This window comes from Epinephelus moara, chromosome 5, assembly GCF_006386435.1.
Source record: "Epinephelus moara isolate mb chromosome 5, YSFRI_EMoa_1.0, whole genome shotgun sequence".
Taxonomy (NCBI): domain Eukaryota; kingdom Metazoa; phylum Chordata; class Actinopteri; order Perciformes; family Serranidae; genus Epinephelus; species Epinephelus moara.
Window position 1 is genome coordinate 4,565,629 of NC_065510.1, and position 17,576 is coordinate 4,583,204.

Below are 17,576 nucleotides of genomic sequence, written 5' to 3' on the forward strand. Positions count from 1 at the left end.
AGTTCAGTTCAGAGTTCAGTTCAGTTTAGAGTTCAGTTCAGAGTTCAGTTCAATTTAGAGTTCAGTTTAGTTCAGAGTTCAGTTCAGAGTTCAGTTCAATTTAGAGTTCAGTTCAGTTCAGAGTTCAGTTCAATTCAGAGTTCAGTTCAGTTCAGAGTTCAGTTCAGAGTTCAGGTCACAGTTCAGAGTTCAGTTCAGTTCAGAGTTCAGTGTGGTGACAGTTTTGAGGCAGAGACTGCTGATGAATCTTGTGGTCTTCTGATGGACTTGCAGCGGTTTTTAAAAGGCAGCAGTTCACACAGGTGACGAGCAGGATGGACTGAATCTTTTAGGATGTTCTGTGTTCTCTGTGTGTATGATGATCTGTGCAGGTCACAACACAAGAAAATAAAATCACAACATTTTATTTTATTACAGAAACAAATGATTTGAATGTGTGTGAGGTGAACTTTGTACGAGCTTGTGAACGTGCACAGCACTGCATGAAACGACTTCTGATCTGACTGTGTGTCAATAACAGATATAACGTGTGTAATTCTGTCTGTTATCGTCATGACGCCATACATGTGTCTGTCATGGATCCTTTAACAAATGACTATTTCATAGGTTAAAAGACAAGTCTGTGTTTGTGAGCCGAGTCTGTGAGAGACTGAAGTGATCTGTAACGACATCACTGATGCTCATTGATCATCGATCGGCTGCTGAGTGAGAAGCTGTAGTTCAGGAGTTTGACCACAGGGTGGCAGCAGATGTTTGGACGTTTAAGTCAGTTTGAGATCTGAACAGGAAATAACACACACCATGACATCGTGTCAGACAACGACACAATAACAATCATCATTAAGATGACCATGATGTCATCAGTGGCATGCAAGAAAACAGAAACACATACGTTTATTTATTTATTTATTCAGGTAAAATCCTCGCTGACATTAAATCTCATACAGTCGTAGATTTTTCCTTCACGACAGAGACACTCAGTAAACACAGATTTTACTGATCTTAAGCAGAATGTAACTGAGTACATTTAAAGTTCACTTGTACTTCACTTGAGTCGTTTCCTTTCATGTCACTGTGTACTTTTACTCTACAACACTCAGAGGGAAATACATTTAGTCCGACTGCACTACATTCGTTTAAAAGTTTTAGTTCTTTATGAATCAAGATCTTTGTATAAAATACTCAAGACTTTATAAAACATATGATGTCATAACTTAAACTACCCAACAGTCCATTGGAGTACAGCTGATACGATTAGTCGATAAATCAATTCACCAACTGACAGAAAATTAACTGACAACTATTCTAATATACATTTAATTCGTTTTCTCTTTTTTTAATGTTGAAGGTTTTTGAGGGTTTGTTGTTTTGATTTACCAATTTATACATTTTTTCTGCATTGAGTACTTTTACTTTAATACATTAAGGGACTGTTCACTACGTCTTGGGGGGGGGGGGGGGGGGGCATGTCAAATATTTTTTTCAAGCACTGGTAGGGACTTATGTTTTTTATTATGGCTGAAGGGAAATTTAAATGGTTGTTATTTTAGATTTATTTTTGCTGCCAATTCTTAGCAAAAGTCTTTTTTGGCAATTTTAGAATAAATCGTGCCTTTCAAACCTGAGACGTGTTAGATATTTAAATCACTTTATTCTTTCGTCTTCAACTTTTAACTTTCAAACATCAAAGTTAATAATCTAGTAACTGATTCATGATAGAGGGAGGCTCAAATCTTTGGAGCTTCAACACCCTCTGACAAGTAAAGAACAGTCCCTTACAGAAAATATTTCCATCTGGAAAATACTCCAGTAACTGTAAGAACCTCTGAGTGTGCTTCAGTAGAACTACAATAAGAGAGTAGCTGTAGTATTTTCCTTTCGTGTTCTGATCCAGGATCAGCTCTCCAGGGCTCCCCCTCCTCTTCCTCCTCTTGCTCCTCTTCCTCTTCCCTCCATTCCTTCGCCCCGCCCCGCTCCCTCCCAGCCGGACCGGAGCATCGGCAGCCGGCATCATATCGACCTGTCGCCGCGGAGAGGCGACGATGGCGGCGGCTGTGGACAGAGCAGCAGTCCGGGGGAGCGCTCTCCCATCGGACCCGGACCTCATCGGCGGGTCTGGAGCTCCCGGAGAGCCCGACGGCCGCGTGACGGTGCCGATGAACCTGTTCGCGACCTGGGAGATCGACCGGTCCTCCCCGAGCTGCGTCCCCAGGTAAGAGGATTAATGTTCGGTCGGAGAGGAGCGCGTGAGCACGGTGAGAGGAGGAAGGTGAGGTGCTCCATCACTGTGTGTGTGTGTGTGTGTGTGTGTGTGTGTGTGTGTGAGCAGTTTCTTTGTTAAATCCAACAGTTCGGTATCAAAAAATCAAAAATCAATATAAATTAATCATCATCATCATCATCATCTTCATCAGCCTGCTGTGTCTCGTGCTTGGTGCCAGCAGGTCAGTCACCAACACACCAGGTAACATCAGCAGGTTGAAGCTCATCAGCTGATCTCTGATCAGTTCATCCATCATCACATGTTTACACTGTAAATATCAGTTACAATAACAAACAAAAACAAATCTAAATGATTTATTATCAGATTATTAAACCACCAAATATCATCATCATCATCATCATCATCAGCGGCTGATATTAGAAACAAAGGTTATCAGTGGCTCCTGCAGACCAGGATCGGCTGTCTCATTCATTAGGTGTCGCTGTCAGAGGGCGCTGTTAAACATGATGAGGTCAGAGGTCACCAACAGGGTCGTCTCAGCAGTGAGACGCCGAGGTGAGACGACTTTAAATGTTTCTGTTTCCTGTTTCTTCATATATTTCTCAGAGTTCAGTTCTGTGAGCAGGTGAAGTGTTAACAGGTGAAGTGTGGTCAGTTGAAGTGTCAAACACTCACTGTGATCACATGACCATCGCAGTCTGCTGTGTGTGTGTGTGTGTGTGTGTGTGTGTGTGTGTGTGGCTCAGAGAGACGAGTCCTGTTGTCGACACTTCACTGCACACAAAGTTTGAGCTGTGCATGTAATTCTCAGCTGTCGGTTCAGAGAACATGACGTGCACGGCTCTCGTGTTCTCACACAGTTGAAAACACATTGACGGATAACGATCAGCTGATTAGTTTTGTGCCGCTGATTCCTCCACCTGTCTGTTTCCAGGCAGATTAGCAGCAGTGTGACCATGCGGGGGTTAACGACCAGTCAGAGATAATCCTCTTAAATGGTCGTGTTGCCTCAGGAAGCAGCAACCTGTTGGCGGTCACAGAGAAGATGACAGCAGAGGGAGAAATACAGAAGATATACGTTACTGATCTGGTTAAAATAAATAATGTCTGAAATTATTATTATTTTATTGTGTTTATTTTATTCTGTGTGAGACGCTCAGGTTTCAGATGTTTGTGTTCGTTGAGTGTTGTGGTGTCCCGCATGGATCCATTTCAGGACCACTCCTCTTCTGTCTCTGAGCTGAATGAAGAAAACAGCAGCTTGTGCTTTTGTTGCTCAAGGAAATAAATATAAATTCAAGGTGTTTTACTGAAGCAAGTTTATTTTGAAAAAGACTGTCTGCATCTTATGAGCAGAGACTGGACATTTCCTGTGAAAATTATATTGTATTTTGAAAAGACACAATGCAGGTAACATGTAGGGATGCACGATAACATCGGTACGTCATCAATATCGCCCGATATCAGCTTTAAAATGAAAATGAATCAGCGAACATGCTTTTTCTTCTTCCGGACATTGAATTAATATTACAGGCACTGAACAGTGTTTCATGTCTCTGTCACCATAAAGGTCTGTATGAATAATATGATGTTAATTCATCTACAGCAGAGACCTGATGATCACTAAACTTAGGAGGGAAAAAAGTGGATATATCGATATCTGATCGACCAAATGAGTTGTTATATGTCGGCATATCGGATATCAGCGAAACATCTTATATCGTGTATCCTCAGTAACAGGTGTAAATTGACATTCCGTCCTGAAACGTCACCAACAGACACAGGAGGATACCTAGTGTGTCGCATGTAGACGCAGCAAAGCGGCGATATTTGATTGATACTTGTTGGATCATCAGTCGGGCAGAGAGCGACTGCAGGTGATGCACAGTTCATGGCGTTCTCAGCTGCTGCGACCGATTCTTTGTGAATTCATCTTTTTTTGTAAAAGAGAAGAATAATGATGTTAATAATCATTCAGTAAAGTCTGAGTCAGTTTAACAAGAAAAACTGAACGTTTCTCGGATGAAGAAGAATTTCAGCCCCAGTGAAGACTGAAACTTTGAGTCGTCACCATCAGTGGACGCACAAACACGTCTCTGTCTCTGTCTGCGTGCTGCAGCCCAGGTGCAGGTGAGCAGGTATTAGCAGGTATTAGCTGCTCTTGGCTGGTGTTGACAGGAAGCTGTGGTGTGTGGGACGAGTCCCTGCATGATCCTGCAGTGATGAGCTCCCAGGAGGAGCAGGTCAACGGCTCCTGCTGGATTCAGCTGTCCTCTCTGCGTGATGTCACCCTGAAAATAAAGGAGGCCATTGGACGGTGTTTTAGGAGGAAAAGGTTAAACCACGGTGACCAATCAAGGCTCTCTGAGGTTGTGCTGTCATCGTTTAATTAATTTCCTCAGATCTCATCGTGTACACATCTGGCTGTAAAACGTTTGGCTCTAGGAATACTAATGTCAGTCAGTCCAGACATTCGTCGTCTCCAGAAGATGAATCCTAATGAGTTTGTTGATTCTGGATTTTCTGGCAAACTTGTCACTTATCCAGTGAAACATCTGGACCAGATGAAGTGGTGCAACAGTTTGTACAAACAAAATGAATCCAGTGGAACAGTTACAGGCCTGTCGGCCCCTGAGCAGAGACATGAAAAAGACCCCACACCCCGACACAGGGGCCAAACACAGACTGAAAGAGATGTAAAATCTCTCTTCATTGTTGTTTGTACATCTCTGTGTGGTTGTTTTGTGTCTCTTTGGGGACAGTTTAGTGTGACAGGACACTGTTAAATGAGGTTGAGATGCAGTTGTGTCTTACAGCAGCTCTTCTGTTTGATGATGTTTCACTGATTTAGATTTTAATGTGACTGTGTTTGACATCGCTGTGAGGTCACAGTCAGAGGTCTGAAATGTTTGTAATTATAACAGGGAGCTTTGCTGTGCATCCTTTTGGTGTCTGCTGTCACATGTCCACCAGCTGTCTGTCCTGACTCTGTCCATCAGGTCTGGAGGAACCTCTCTGTCGTCTGAACACGCTGATAAAAGGTGTGTAACGTGACTCGTGTCCTGTCTGATTGTCTCAGGTTGTGCAGTCTGACTCTGAAGAGGCTGATGGTTTTGAAGGAGCTGGACAGAGAACTCAGCTCTGTCGTCATCGCTGTGAAGATCCAGGTGAGGAAATGTTATCGGTTGTGTATCAGCGTCTGTCCTCCACGATCCTCCTGATTTTACGTTCTATATGAGTCTGACCTGATTTATGTCTCTGCTGCTGAGCTGAGTTCATTCAGTTATTTCTTAGACTTTCCAACATGTGACTGTTACTAGACATGTTTTCTGCTGAGTCGCCGCTGTGTGATTATAAAACGTCTCCTGTGGTTCTGTCATCATCAGGTTATTACTTCTGTATCGTACTGAAGTACAGCAGCTGAGTAACGTTACCTTTCACCACAGGTTCAGGTTTGAAGCGTCAAGTGTCTCTCCACTGTCACAGTCAGACACTTTGTTCATCGATTTGGTTTTTTATTCATCTCAAGTGACAACAGTTCATCTGGTGTCTTTATGAGACAGTGTCTGCTGGTAGCTCCCTGACAGAGTGACTGATGGTTGTCGCTGTTTTATTAGTGGATGCAAATAGAAAAGCTGTAGTAGTGTTTCATCTCATTTGACACAGACACCAACAGAAAAGCTCTGCATGGATTTATTTTGCCTCCTCTGATTCAAACTGAAATGGATTGAAGCTGAATCTGCAGGATTCTTGTTCCACAGATCAACTTCTGATTTAAATGTTGAGTCTTTGGTGGGATTTGAACCTCACTTTAATGCTCAGTCCCTCCAGGATGTCACAACAATTAATGCAAATTCAGCCAATCCCTGTGAATTCTGTGCCGCCTTGTAATTTAGTCCGATCACCACAACTTTATCACAAATGTGACGATTTAAACGGTGAAATCTCTTTTCATTGCAGAGCTGCGTGCAGCGAATCCATGAACTCAGCCTCTGTTTATCATGAGGCTGCTGCTGCAGGACCGCAGCTCTGTGCCTGGGACAAGGCTAACTGTTAGCATCACACAACTAACGTTACCCAGCGGTTATTAGTTCAGACCAAAGATTGGCGGCAAGATGAAACCGTTTGAGAACGTTGCAGAGAGGTGTGAACTGGCTGGTCTGAGCTCGACTCAAGCCGGCTGATGGTGTCACCTGACACTCAGCTGGTCAAATGGCCGGCGGCTGGTTTTAAAGCACGTCACCTGTTTCAACAGCCAATCAGCTTGTAGTGAAGTCAGCTGGTCAAGTCAAAATGACCACAGACGCCGTGTTGGCTTGCTGTAGCAGGTGCTCCGTCCCCACAGAGCCCTCTGTTTCTGTCCTCACGGAAGTTATATTCAGCCACAAAATAAGTCTGAAAAGCTGCAATTCAGAACAAAAGCACAGAGAGTCGTTGACTAGAGATGATACGCCGTCTCATGGTGGTCACTTCCTGTCAATGTTACAGATCAGAAGCACAGAGAGTCGTTGACTAGAGATGATACGCCGTCTCATGGTGGTCACTTCCTGTCAACCAACAGGTTTTTACGATGAGTCTTCGATGTCATTGTGAGATTAACGCCTCAGTGACAGATGTTAACTGCTGCTGCCAGGCTGTGCTTTTGCCCTGTCTGTACGTTTTACAATGAAAAGTAAAGCACCAAATGCGTTCACATCCTCATCACGATGAGTCGGTAATTTGTGTATAACCCACAAAATTTGGAAGGCTGTGGTCATGTGACCAATGTGCTGACGGTAGTAAAGAATTAAGTGAGAAGCCATCTGTAAGGAGACAGGTTTGGGCGGTCACAGAACACAGGACTTTGTCGTCATCATGTTTCTTTTCCTGAACCTAACCTCTGTAGCTTTATGTGAAGGATAAAGGACGTAATTCTCCAGGCACAGCTGGGGGGGGGGGGCAGGTTTGGGGACCTCAGAATTATGTCTCTGTTGTTTGCAGATGATGCAGTTCTGTTGGCTTCATCACACCGTGACCTCCAGCATGACCTGGGGTGATTTACAGCCGAGTGTGAAGTGGTTGAGTTGAGAGTCAGCACCTCCAAGTCTGAGGTTATGGTTCTCTGCCAGAAACTGGTGGATTGAGTTGGGAGTGAGTTACTGCCTCAAGCTAGGGAGTTCAAGTATCTCGGGGTGTTAATGGGATGGATCGGCGGTTTGGAGCGGTGTCTGCAGTGATGTGGGCGCTGTGTCTGACTGTCACAGCTCAGAGGGAGCTGAGCCAGAAGGCAAAGCTTTCCATTTCCTGGTTCATCTCCGTCCCAACCCTCACCTATGGTCATGAGCTCTGGGTAGTGACTGAAAGAATGAGGTCACAGATACAAGCGTCTGAAATGAGTTTCCTCTGTAGGGTGTCTTGGCTCAGCCTTAGAGATAGGGGGAGGAGTCAGACATCTGGAGGGAGCTCGGAGTAGAGCTGCTGTTCCTTCACGTCAAAAGGGGTCAGTTGAGGTGTCTCTGTTTGATCAGGATCCTCCTGGGCGCCTCTTGTTGGACAGCAGCTAACAGTAACACCATGTTGCATAACGTGAGCAAATCATCAACATTCAAAAATTCTTAAAAAGTTTATCGCCAACTGAACACTGAGGTTCGTCCGCCATGTTTCTGCATATATGACATCAAGTCGTGGACTCGTGGAAAATTTTTGCCGACGTTCTTACTTGTGGGAACGTTGACGTGAATTTTCTGTCGGAAACTAATTTTCTGATTATTCTAATGAGACACGAATGCATGGATAGACTGAAAAAACAAACAGACTGTAACTCACAGATAACTGACTGAATCCATGGCAACATTATACTTCCTGTTTATATCCCCCAAAGCATTTTGGGAACTGCAATTCCAAAGCACAGAGCATGATTATCTCTTAAAGTGAGATAAAGAAGAAGAACATGAGTGACACGGTCCATTAAGAAGTGTTTCCTCTTGTAGCAGTCCCACAGTGTCAAGTCTTTCCTTCGTCACATTAATAATCCTGTATCTGTCTTCGTGTCCGTCTCCCAGGGCTCTAAACGGACTTTGAGATCCAACGAGTACCTTCTCCCTCCGGACGGCCTGATGGAGACAGACCTGGAGCTCACCTTCTCACTGCAGGTCACACATTTAATCATCCCTTCGACACACACTCATAATACTGTGACAGAAAATCTTCTGTTGGTGGATGCTCCTGCTCCCCAGAGGATGAATCCATGTCCCTCTGTTTCTCAGTATCCTCATTTCCTGAAGCGAGACGTGAATCGTCTGCATGTGATGCTGCAGAGGAGGAAGAGGTACAAGAACCGAACCATCCTGGGCTACAAAACGCTCGCAGTGGGAGTCATCAACATGGCGGAGGTACGACAGGGAGCAGTGTGTTGACACTGTGGTCCTGAAACTCAGTTCATCATTCATATTCCCCGCAGGATGAACCGAAGCAACTCTGATGGTCCTCTGACTTTGATCTGGCGCCATCATCAGGTCGAGGCTGAGGAGTCAGGAGCAAGGAGCTGAGAGAGGGAGGAAGGGAGGACGGGGGAGAGGAGGGAGGAGTAGAAGGAGAGAGGAGAGATGTTAAGGAGTCAGGAGCAAGGAGCTGAATAAAGAAGGGAGGAGAAAGGGGAGGAGCTGAGGAGTCAGGAACAGTTTCACCTCTTTTTCATTGAACACATTAAAACACGTGAACGCACCAGTTCAGGGAAACTCACCTTGTTTTGCTCGGGGGCCACTTCTGCAGAACAACAGGAGGTCAGGGGCCAATCAGGAGCCCTGTACATGTACGCAGGGCCGTATCCAGGATGTGAGGACACTTGGGGCTGAGCCTGGATGTCTGTCAGGGGCCCGTAGGATCATCCACTGGCTCTGATTTGATGTTTTTTTTATGCACTCTGCACAACTTTAACAGAGACACACTGTGGTGATTTTAAACTTCAGGATGAATCAAACATGAAATGACTGATTTCTTTCTTCAGACAGTGACAGCATCGCCTCTCTGCTGGTGCGTGGGCGGATGTCTGTGTGTGTGTGTGTGTCTCTTCCCAGGTGATGCAGCATCCGACAGACGGAGCCCACATCCTCGGTCTCCATAGCAACCTGAAGGATGCTTCTGTACGTGCGGCGGAGCTGAGCGTCCATTCTCTCACCAGCCAGCCAATCGAGCAGGAGGACACAAGCGGTCACCATGGCAACAAGACCAAGGCCTCGGGTGAGGAGAACAGTGGAGCTGACCTTCAGTCTGTCTGACAGCATCAGGTGCTCGTTAAAGACCGGTCCCCGATTGGTCGGGAGCAGAGTACATATGAGCTTCTCGATGTTTTTGAACAAACGGCCTCGCTGCACCCCTCAAAGCAAATCATCATCATCATCATCATCACAGCTCAGTCAGAACAGGAGCTTCAGTCCTGATCAGAGTCCGTTCATAATGACCGTCTGTCCACCAGATCCAGTGTTAGTGTTTGTTGATTCAAGCTGAGGCTGCAGGAACATTTGTCACACGTGATAATCTAATGTGCAGAGGAGAGTCGGTGTGAACGCTCTTCATCATCACCAGAGAGAAACTAACAGTGTTGGAAGAAGCATTCAGATCCTTCACTACAGTAAAAGTACTAATACCACACTGTGACAGGACGGCAGTGACGTGGGGGAGAAGGAGAAGTACTGAACTTGTACTGAAGGAATTTTATTTAACCTTTATTTAACCAGGAAGTATCACTGAGATTGAAAAGTAGAGATCCAGCTGAGGCAGCAGCCAATCAGAACACATTTAAAATGCAATAAATACAACATGTAATACAAAAATCCACAATAAAACAACAACAGTTCAAACATAGTGGCCTCTAAAGAACAGCAAGCACATGTCTCTGTTCTTTATGATGCCCTTAAATTCATCAGTGGATTGAAGTGTTTCTGATTTTAGATCTTTTTGTAGATTGTTTCATGCTCACAGTGCAGAGTAGGAAAAACAGTTTTCCCCACATCTAGTGGAACCCAGGGTACGTTAAAAAGCAGCCATGCGGAGGAGCGTAGCAGGAAACTACCCGAGCTGACTCACAGCAGGGTTCAAAGGTCGACTGGAAGTTTGACCAGTATTGCTTTTTGGATAAAAATATACCAGTGCTGCTGTCTGTGAGTGGTCAGTGACGTCCAACACACCAAATCATACAGGATGCAGTGATGACTGAGTCATTTTGCAGCTGTAATAAAACGTAGAGATGCATGGTGCACTGGATCAAGGCTACGTAAAATGGAGGAGGTTGCGTTCATGTACAATATGTCACAGTAATCAGTAACAGACAGAAAAGTTGCTTCCACACGTTTTTTCTTAGCACTGAAAGTAAAACGAGACTTATTTCTAAAATAAAAGCCAATCTTCACTTTCAGCGTCGTGCCTACAGCAGCAGTATGTACATGAAATGAAAGCTTGTCATCTATCCGTATACTGTGGTACTTGTACACGGACACTCCTTCCATGGATTTACCATCAGATGTGAAGATACTAAGATCATCCAGCAACTGAGTGAGCTTTTGAGAAGACCATAAAACTCTGAGCATTTAAAATGTTAAACTCAGCAGAGCAGTTTGTAATGACTGAAATACGGTCTGAAGCTCCTGCATCATGGAGGGCGCATGCGTGTAAATGACAGTGTCGTCCGCATATAAATCTATTTTACTATTTTACTACTATTTTAATACTTGTATGAACGTACTTAGTTGGCACACCTCCCACCACTGGAGACTAAACACTGCAGTTTTTCATCCTCCAGTTAAAATAAACTTCGGATTACTTCAGTGAGAGTTGTTGTGTATCTACAGTTTGTGTGTTTGTGGGACAGATCGCTCTCCTGACATGGAAAACTACTGGGAGGACGATGACGACAGCTTCTCCTCCGAACAGGAAGGAAGTGATGACGCGGTTCCTCCTCAGGTGAGCCTACCTGTCAGCTGACACAGCACAGAAACGATGGCTGCGGTCCATTCTGTAAGCCAACAGGCACAATGGCAGGACCTGGAGCAAAGAAATGGAATGCAGCCATCAGTGTTTTTGCTACTGAAAACTTCCATAATAATAATGATAATGATATAATACATTTTATTTATAAAGTGTTTTTCATGGTTCTCACAGACACTTTACATTAGTTAAAAACAAACAGAGAATAGAATACAGTAAAAACAGAAAAGTCTGTTAGCTTACTTTCAATATGTGGATTCACTAAAAACTGATCCTTTAAATCATCTTAAAATGAGCTAAATGCTAACGTTAAATCATCTCAATTTAAGCTAAATGCTAACATTAAATCTGCTTAATTTGAGTTTAATGCCAACATTAGCATTCACTTGAAAGCTTGGCTCGGGTTTAATCAGTCTCTGCACTTGGCTAATATACGTTAGCATACAAAGTGTCGCAGGAAACATTAGCATTGTAACATACAGGCCTATGTACAGTTAGTATGGTAATATGCTGATGTTTAGTATGTCATGAAACTGCAATAAAGTGAAGAAATGGAAATATGACTCACTGCTAGACTTTGTGCTTTATGCTAATGCTAACGTTATCATGTTAGCATACTAACATTAAAGTCCACAAGATAACACGATGACATTATGAATGTTACAATTGATATTTAAATGTTGATAGGTTATATGCATGTTAGCATGGTTCTATGCTAACATTTGATGAGTAATGTTTAGATATGTAGCCTAATCTTTTAGCATGCAACAGTTAGCATTCAGTAGCCAACATGTATTATTACATTTGTTTATATGATAACATCGACGTACTAACAACATACATCATTAGCATGCTACATTAGCATTCAGCTGAAACAATAACATAGAAGTGTTTAATTTGACCTGTTGGTGGCGCCGGATCAAAAGTCAAAGGATCATCAGTGTTGTGATTCATCCTCTGAGGATCATGAGTTCATGAACCAGAGAGAACAACAATATTTCATAGCAGTCATCAAGAAGTGACACTTTATCACTTCAAACTGAACATCTTTAACGACGACGTGACATTTCCTCTGTTTGTTTCTCAGGACATGTTTGACGATGATGATGATGTTCAAGGAAAGATGAAGAAGTCTCGCAGGAAAATGATCCGAACAGCCTCCCTGACTCAGGTGAGGACCAATCAGAGTCCGCCACAGAACATCGCCTGTATCTTATGTCACGTTTTGTAGTTGCAGCATTTAATGTAGCGTGTCAGTGAAATATTGTTAATGTGTTATTAAATCCCTCTCTTCAGAATGTTTTTAATTATTGAGAATCGCTTTTAAAAAAGATCATGGGAAGAGTTTCAGTACACACTGTTCACTTGTTGCAGACCTCAAATGTTCTCTGTAACTGCAGGTGCAGGTGAAATGTTCTCAACTCTCCTCTCAGTTAAAAAGATAAATATATAATAGGATAAGGCACTTTGATCAGATGAAGAAACTGTGTCTCACTTTCCTTATTTTCTCTGTTGCTCAGCAGCCGAACTTTAAACAGAAGTTTGTGGCTCTGCTGAAAAGATTCAAAGTCTCTGATGAGGTTCGTACTTGACGCTGCGTCGTCGTCTTTGTTCACGAGAAATCCATCTCATCACTCCACCGGTAGATTCATCTTTGTCACCCTGTGTAAACGCTGCAGGTTCTGGACTCAGATCCGGTGGGTCAGAGTCAGGAGGCAGAGGAGGACCTAGACCTGCTCTACGACAGCCTGGAGGTTTACAACCCGAGTGACAGCGGCCCGGAGCTGGACGACAACGACAGCATCATCAGCACGCCCAAACCCAAACTCAGGTCAGACTGTGGACACGCGCCTCAGCTGTCCTATGCATTTACATTTCATATAATAAACTAATAACAGTCTAATTAGCTAATAAGAGCTAATAAGCCATTTCAGTAAGTTAAAAAATAGTCACCCGCAGACGCCATAATGGTGGACGTGATCAACACGCTGTCTTTGGTTTACCTGTACCCACTGCTTGATGATCCAGGTGCTTCGGTTGGTTAAGAGTTGACTGATTTGCAGGATTTATGGAGAGCTGCAGGATGACGCTATAAACGACTGTCGCATTAAAACGAAATCAGAAATACCCAAACAAACATTCCCCAAATCAACAGGCCTTCACATACATATATATTTATACACACACAACAACCCTGTCACCCTCTCAGGGTGGTATCTGTATCTGTGTCATCCTCAAGCTCGGGTCCTCTACCAGAGGCCTGGGAGTTTGAAGGTGTTCCTGCTGTTCCTAGGACTGACTGCACTCTTTTGGACTGAGGCTTCAGATTTTGTTCCAGGAATCTGCCGGAGCCACTCTGTCAGTTTGGGGGTCACTGCCCCGAGTGCTCCTACTACCACGGGAGTCAACTTTGACCTTGAGTTTGACAGCCCTACTTTACACTGTTTCAGTTCTGCACACAATCTGACCAATATTTGATGAAAGTAGCCTCAAAACTGAACGAACACATGAAGAAAAAAGGAATCTGTTAGCTCCCGATTTGATCTGATGATTTAACATCCTGCAGTAATTGCTTCAGTCAGTGTTTGATTTGACTTTTCCCTAATCGTCCACTGGAGACATTTTTCAACCAAGGATAAACGTGTGACTTCCTCTGCTTTTCAAAATAAGAAAACAAGGTCGTAACAGTAGAAACAAAATACACGTGGAAACATGATTCATTGGATTATATTCACAGGAAGTATAAAACTGTGTTGGGAACCCCCCCCTCCACTGGGTGTGGATGAGGGGCCCACTTTTGAAAATGTTGTCCCCCTGCCTGTATTCACTGATGGCTGTCTTGCAGTTGATGCTTATCTGATCAGCTGATGTTGCATGTTGTCCCCGTGCAGACGGTTGTGTTTGTGGTATCTGACCAACAGGCCTTTCTTCGAGGGAATCTCTCAGTCCAGCTCTCAGACTGAGATCGGGAGTCTCAACAGTCAGAGGGGCCAACAGAAACAACAGACTGCAGCCGTGAGTCCAGCTGATACACAGTGTACTCCACTGAACTCCAACACCATGGTGATATTTACACAACACATATTTATGATCATTAATGAGTTCACACAGTGAGCTTTTTCCTGTTGAAAAGACATTAAAAAACTGACTATGGTCGCCGGTGGAAAGACGCTCAGAGAAGGTACAGAAGTCAAAGTTTTTTTTCACTGACTGTTTGAAGACATTGATTGAACATTCACATTAAGACTGTATTTCACTGGATTTGCAGTATTGAGTTTCAGCTGAGAAACCAGGGGAGCTACCAGGGGAGTACCTGGTCTGCACTGGTGTTTAAGTGGGTGGAGTTATTTTGTGTTATTTTTCCATGAATGATGTGGAATGACTGAAACTGAAAATGTCCTGAAAGCTTCTTGTTGGCAGCACACAGACTATACAGATCCATATTTATGACATTTTATATTAAACATTAAATACGTTTTAATTACAACTTCCTGTAGACGTCATTTCACCCAGCACAGCATTATGAGTTTGGAGAAACACCTTCACACTAATTAGTGTCATCTCTCTTTTAACCAACAACTAAACGATCAAAACAATTAAACTAAGTTGTAATTCTGACACGCTGATGCTGTGACCGCATTGAAAAGAAGGTGAACAGAGGTCTCAGACGATCAGACCGAACATCACCCTGAAGTATCCGCTGACACCCCGGTTGGTGCTCAGCAGGCAGACGTTCGTTGTTATCTTTGTGTATTTTAGTGATGTAACCTGTTGGGAGGATGTGATGTAATAACAACCTTCAGTCCGTCTGTCTCACGCTGTAGGTGAAGTGAAGTGTGTGGAGTCAGACAGCAGCTGTACTGTCCTCTGCTGCCCCCTGCAGGTCACTCTGTGTCACTGCTCTGTTCTTATCAACAGGCTGCAGAGCGTCTGTCTCCAGAGTGTCTGCGATTCCCCGACGAGTCTAGAGGAGACGAAGCCGGCGCCGGGGTGAGTGTGGATCCCTGTACTCCCTCACCAACATCACGTGTTCCCCGGCTCCTTACCTTAACCTGAACCCAAGTTTAACGTGAACCTTAAAGCCAAGTCTTTAATTTACCTTCAGACGGGTCTTTGAAGACGTGATACCGGCCAGAATCTCCCCACTTTACACAACTGTCCTCACTCTGTTTCGGTCCTCACTATGTAGCAATTACAAGTACACACATTCACACACTTCTTCATCTTCTCTCCACAGGAAGTTGAGGATGATGTTGTCATGGGAACAGATGCAGGCCCGGCTGCCAAACTCTGTAAAACTGAGTCCCAAACACAGGTGTCACCGAGGTACACACACACGCACACACGCACACACACACACAAGCTTGCTACCCATCTTTACGCTTCCTTTAGGTTTTTACACAGAACCAAACAACGGCTGCGTCGTGTGGCTCCAGTGTGTGATGTCAGACAGCATGATGACATCACAGAGTCAAAAGAGGCGTGACATGTAACACAACAGCGTCGGCCTCTAGTGTGACATATATCATACGTGTCAGCAGCTCTTTATGTTCAATAACAATGACATCACATGTCAGTAACAATCATTTAGCGTCCCTGTTATATGGCGGCTGATCTTGTCCTCTGCTCGGAGGGTAAGGAGCTCCTGTTAGCTGCTAACTGCTAACAGCTGCTGTTCTTCTTTGAGTTAGCTGCTAACTGCTAACAGTTGCTGTTCTTCTTTGAGTTAGCTGCTAACTGCTAACAGCTACTTTTTAAATCTCCCGCTGTGGGTTGCACATATAACATGCAGTCATACTCCCAGCGTTCGGTCAGGGCCAATCAGCTCAAAGAACCAGAGAGAGGAAGAAGATGATTGTCAGGAGGAAGATCTGGTCAAACATTTATCCGTGTGCTCTCCCGGCAGTAAGACAGGAGGTCAGGTGTCTCGCCATCCTTGGAGCGCCTCTATGAAGGACAGACAGAACTCCAGAGGGACTGACAGAACCAGCAGCGTTGACAGTGAGACGTCGTCTGACTACAGGATACCTCCTCCACAGGTGAGACACACAGACGAGTCATCTGGCAAAGTTGTGCTGACTCTCTGGCTTTTGCTCGCAATGCAGGCTGCACACCCACATTTTCGTATTCCCCGCCACCCATGCCACCAGAGTATAGAAGTGGATCAGGAGACCCGCCCCTGCTCTCTCAAACTCAGACCAAACTCCGATCACATGGTAAAACTAGGCAGCGCTGGTGGAATATAAACCAAGATCATGTGACTGCATTGCTGCCTACTTCTCTCCTAAAATGTTCTTCTGAGCAGGAAGTGGGCGCCATACTGCTTCCTGCACAGTGAAAATGGAGGCTGAATAGACTGAGATCAAACTGAGCAGCGCTGATCAAACATAAAACCAAGATTGTGTTGCTGTGTTAAGTATTTCCTCCCCTCAGATGTGTTCAGAGACATGTTTCATCTGTTTAAATGTAAGAGATTGAGATTGTTTGTTACCTCGTCACCCACCAGCAGGAGCGTTTACTGGTCCTGTGTGGTGCAGTGCATTCTGGTAGTTGTAGGTTTTCTGCCTCTTTGTTAAAAGCAGATGTCACAGTACTTCTTCTCTGGTCATGTTGCACCAGTTTCCAAAGTATTTGTGTCTTTACAGCAGTGAAATAACACGCCAAACATGCTTCTGTTAGTAGTCATCACTTAAACTGTCTACACCAGCGCCAGTGATACCGCATGCGTCATCTAACATTGTTACTCAGCTGTTTTATATTTTCTTTTGACTTGAACGGACGTGCACGAGCGAGAAAACAGACCTTGTTACAGTCTGTAAATCGTTTCCTTTCCTTTCCTCGCCCCACACTGATGCAAAAATACATTTGTCAGTAATTATCTTAATTGCACATTACTGCAGTGATGAAATAAATCCATGTCAATCATTTTAAGTTTAAAGACAAGTACTTAAGTCAAAATCCTGACTCACCAGTTGAGGGCAGTTCATGTATATTTTACAGCAATGTTTTAAAGTTGAGGTGCAGAACTTTCTGATCTGGTATCTGACACATAGGCAAGGCAAGTTTATTTGTAGAGCACAATTCATACACAAAGTAATTCAAGGTGCTTTACAGAACAAGAAAATGCATTAAAATCACAATACAAACTAAAAACATAAATAATCATTATAAAATGAACTTTAAAAGAGAAGAGTGCAGATAAGATCCTTTCAGTCATATGCACAGTGAAATAGAGCTGTTTTGAGCCTAGATTTGAACATTGTCAGAGTAGAGGCCTGTCTCACATCTTCAGAAAGACTGTTCCAGATTTTAGCTGCATAAAACTGGAATCCTGATTCCCCATGTCTAGTCCTGACTCTGGGCACCAGCAGGAGGCCGGTCCCTGAGGTCC

At 44.0% G+C, this 17,576-nt stretch overlaps 3 protein-coding genes across 52 annotated transcripts in view; all 3 read left to right on the forward strand.

Moving 5' to 3' along the window:
• The window catches only part of LOC126390566 (transmembrane protein 121-like), an 8,665-nt gene extending 6,517 nt beyond the window's left edge, over positions 1-2,148 (forward strand). The window contains exon 3 of the mRNA XM_050044935.1: positions 1,895-2,148. Within this exon, the coding sequence (XP_049900892.1) occupies positions 1,895-2,148 (254 nt within the window). The remainder of the gene's footprint in view (positions 1-1,894) is intronic.
• LOC126389674 (spectrin beta chain, non-erythrocytic 1-like) overlaps positions 1-17,576 on the forward strand; it is a 187,156-nt gene that overhangs the window by 62,141 nt on the left and 107,439 nt on the right. The window lies entirely within an intron of this gene.
• LOC126389694 (phosphofurin acidic cluster sorting protein 1-like) overlaps positions 2,044-17,576 on the forward strand; it is a 30,895-nt gene continuing 15,362 nt past the window's right edge. The window contains exons 1-13 of the mRNA XM_050043482.1: positions 2,044-2,212; positions 5,304-5,391; positions 8,266-8,355; positions 8,470-8,595; positions 9,280-9,442; positions 11,070-11,161; positions 12,273-12,356; positions 12,706-12,765; positions 12,865-13,016; positions 14,107-14,200; positions 15,104-15,175; positions 15,423-15,511; positions 16,092-16,224. Of these exons, the coding sequence (XP_049899439.1) occupies positions 2,157-2,212; positions 5,304-5,391; positions 8,266-8,355; positions 8,470-8,595; positions 9,280-9,442; positions 11,070-11,161; positions 12,273-12,356; positions 12,706-12,765; positions 12,865-13,016; positions 14,107-14,200; positions 15,104-15,175; positions 15,423-15,511; positions 16,092-16,224 (1,299 nt within the window). The 5' untranslated portion in view covers positions 2,044-2,156. The remainder of the gene's footprint in view (positions 2,213-5,303; positions 5,392-8,265; positions 8,356-8,469; positions 8,596-9,279; positions 9,443-11,069; positions 11,162-12,272; positions 12,357-12,705; positions 12,766-12,864; positions 13,017-14,106; positions 14,201-15,103; positions 15,176-15,422; positions 15,512-16,091; positions 16,225-17,576) is intronic.